Raw genomic sequence first — 2,981 nt, forward strand, 5'->3', positions numbered from 1 at the left:
CCGGGGGGCTCTCTGGGGTGTTGGGGCCTGGGGGAGGGGTCTCTGGGGGGGTCGGGGTGCCCCCTGACGCCCCCTCCCCAGGCTCGTACGCGGGGGCGGTGGTCGCCATGCCGCTGGCCGGGGTCCTGGTGCAGTACACGGGCTGGAGCTCCGTCTTCTACGTCTACGGTGAGACCCCCGGGACCCCCCCCGGGACCCCCTGAGCACCCCCGGGACCCCCCAGGATCCGCTGAGCCCCCTTGGGGACCCCTCCCAGTGCTCCCAGTGCTCCCAGTAACCTGTGTCGCCCCCCAGGCAGTTTTGGGGTGCTCTGGTACCTCTCCCATTGATCCCATTGCCCTGTCTCAGTGTTCCCAGTGCTCCCAGTTCCCCCAGTACCCCCAGTTCCCCCCAGGCAGTTTCGGGGTGCTCTGGTACCTGTCCCAGTGACCCCATTGCCCTCTCCCAGTGCTCCCAGTGCTCCCAGTAACCTGTGTCGCCCCCCAGGCAGTTTCGGGGTGCTCTGGTACCTCTCCCATTGCCCTGTCGCAGTGTTCCCAGTGCTCCCAGTAACCCCAGTTCCCCCCAGACAGTTTCGGGGTGCTCTGGTACCTGTCCCATTGATCCCATTGACCCCTCCCAGTTCCCCCAGTAACCCTGAGGCAGTTTCGGGGTGCTCTGGTACCTCTCCCATTGATCCCATTGCCCTCTCCCAGTGCTCCCAGTGCTCCCAGTAACCCCAGTTCCCCCCAGACAGTTTCGGGGTGCTCTGGTACCTGTCCCATTGATCCCATTGACCCCTCCCAGTTCCCCCAGTAACCCTGAGGCAGTTTCGGGGTGCTCTGGTACCTCTCCCATTGATCCCATTGCCCTCTCCCAGTGCTCCCAGTGCTCCCAGTAACCCCAGTTCCCCCCAGACAGTTTCGGGGTGCTCTGGTACCTGTCCCATTGATCCCATTGACCTCTCCCAGTGCTCCCAGTAACCCCAGTTCCCCCCAGGCAGTTTCGGGGTGCTCTGGTACCTCTCCCATTGATCCCATTGCCCTCTCCCAGTGCTCCCAGTAACCCCAGTTCCCCCCAGGCAGTTTCGGGGTGCTCTGGTACTTCTTCTGGGTGCTGGTGTCCTACGAGAGCCCGGCCCAGCACCCGACGATCTCGCCCGAGGAGCGGAAATACATCGAGGAGAGCATCGGGGAGAGCGCGGGCAGCAACCCGCTGCTGGTCAGACTGGGAGCACTGGGAGCACTGGGAACGGTCACTGGGACTGCTGGGATGGGCATCGGGGAGAGCGCGGGCAGCAACCCGCTGCTGGTCAGACTGGGAGCACTGGGAGGGACTGGGATGGACTGGGATGGGCTCTGGGGTCACTGGGGAGGGAGCGCAGGCAGCGACCCGCTGCTGGTCAGACTGGGAGCACTGGGATGGACTGGGAGGGGTCACTGGGACTGCTGGGATGGGCAGCAACCCGCTGCTGGTCAGACTGGGAGCACTGGGAGCACTGGGAGGGACTGGGAGGGGTCACTGGGACTGCTGGGATGGGCAGCAACCCGCTGCTGGTCAGACTGGGAGCACTGGGAGGGACTGGGATGGACTGGGATGGGCTCTGGGGTCACTGGGGAGGGAGCGCGGGCAGCAACCCGCTGCTGGTCAGACTGGGAGCACTGGGAGCACTGGGAGGGACTGGGAGGGGTCACTGGGACTGCTGGGATGGGCAGCAACCCGCTGCTGGTCAGACTGGGAGCACTGGGATGGACTGGGAACGGTCACTGGGGTCACTGGGATGGGCACTGGGGGATTACTGGGGGCACTGGGAGGGGTCACTGGGAGCGCTGGGATGGATACTGGGAGCACTGGGAGCACTGGGAGGGGTCACTGGCGTCACTGGGATGGGCACTGGGGGATTACTGGGGGCACTGGGAGGGGTCACTGGGAGCGCTGGGATGGATACTTGGACCTGGTGATGACCATCTGGGCGTGGCCGGGGGTGACTCTGGCCACGCCCACCCGCAGCCAGCCACGCCCTGGCGGCAGCCGGTCATACTGGGAGCACTGGGACGGGCACTGGGATGGGCACTGGGAGCACTGGGCTCACTGTGGGCGTGGCCTGGGCTCACGGTGGGCGTGGCCCGGGGTGACTGGCCACGCCCCCGCAGCTGGCCACGCCCTGGCGGCAGTTCTTCACCTCCATGCCCGTGTACGCCATCATCGTGGCCAACTTCTGCCGCAGCTGGACCTTCTACCTGCTGCTCATCAGCCAGCCCGCCTACTTCGAGGAGGTGTTCGGCTTCGAGATCAGCAAGGTGAGCCCCAAAAATACCCAAAAACAGCCCAAAAAAACAGCCAAAAAGATACCGCAAAAACCCGCGCAGAAACAGCCCAAAAAACACGCAAAATGCCCCAAAATCTTGCTGCTCATCGGCCACCCGCCTGCTTCGAGGAGGTGTTCGGCTTCGAGATCAGCAAGGTGAGCCCCAAAAATACCCAAAAACGGCCCAAAAAAACAGCCAAAAAGATACCGCAAAAAACCCGCGCAGAAACAGCCCAAAAACACGCAAAATGCCCCAAAATCCTGCTGCTCATCGGCCACCCGCCTGCTTCGAGGAGGTGTTCGGCTTCGAGATCAGCAAGGTGGGCAAAAAAACCCCAAAATACCCAAAAATGGCCCAAAAAATCACCCAAAAAAAACCCCTGCAAAAATACTGCAGAAACCAGTGCAAAACAACACAAAATCACTCAAAAACCACACAAAATCCCTGCAAAACAACCTAAAATCCCACAAAACACTGGTGGGGTTGCTGTCGGCCCTGCCCCACCTGGTGATGACCATCGTGGTGCCCCAATCATTAAATTTAAATTTAAATAAATTAATTTATGTTTGTATTTCTGGTGGGGTTGCTGTCGGCCCTGCCCCACCTGGTGATGACCATCGTGGTGCCCCAATGATTAAATACAATAACAATAATAAAAATTGAAATTCAATAATAATAATAATAATAATAATA

The 2,981-nt window shown here is 60.8% G+C and overlaps 1 protein-coding gene across 1 annotated transcript in view; it reads left to right on the forward strand.

Moving 5' to 3' along the window:
• Positions 1-2,449, forward strand: part of LOC120497699 (vesicular glutamate transporter 1-like) — a gene marked incomplete at its 5' end in the record, with an annotated part of 4,705 nt that extends 2,256 nt beyond the window's left edge. Inside the window, 3 exons of the mRNA XM_039699480.1 lie at positions 37-168; positions 1,061-1,200; positions 2,133-2,449. Coding sequence (XP_039555414.1) covers positions 37-168; positions 1,061-1,200; positions 2,133-2,447 — 587 coding nt within the window. The remainder of the gene's footprint in view (positions 1-36; positions 169-1,060; positions 1,201-2,132) is intronic.
• Positions 2,450-2,981: the final 532 nt, after the last annotated feature.

The sequence above is a fragment of the Passer montanus genome, unplaced genomic scaffold, assembly GCF_014805655.1.
Source record: "Passer montanus isolate IOZ18808 unplaced genomic scaffold, ASM1480565v1 scaffold1340, whole genome shotgun sequence".
NCBI lineage: Eukaryota > Metazoa > Chordata > Aves > Passeriformes > Passeridae > Passer > Passer montanus.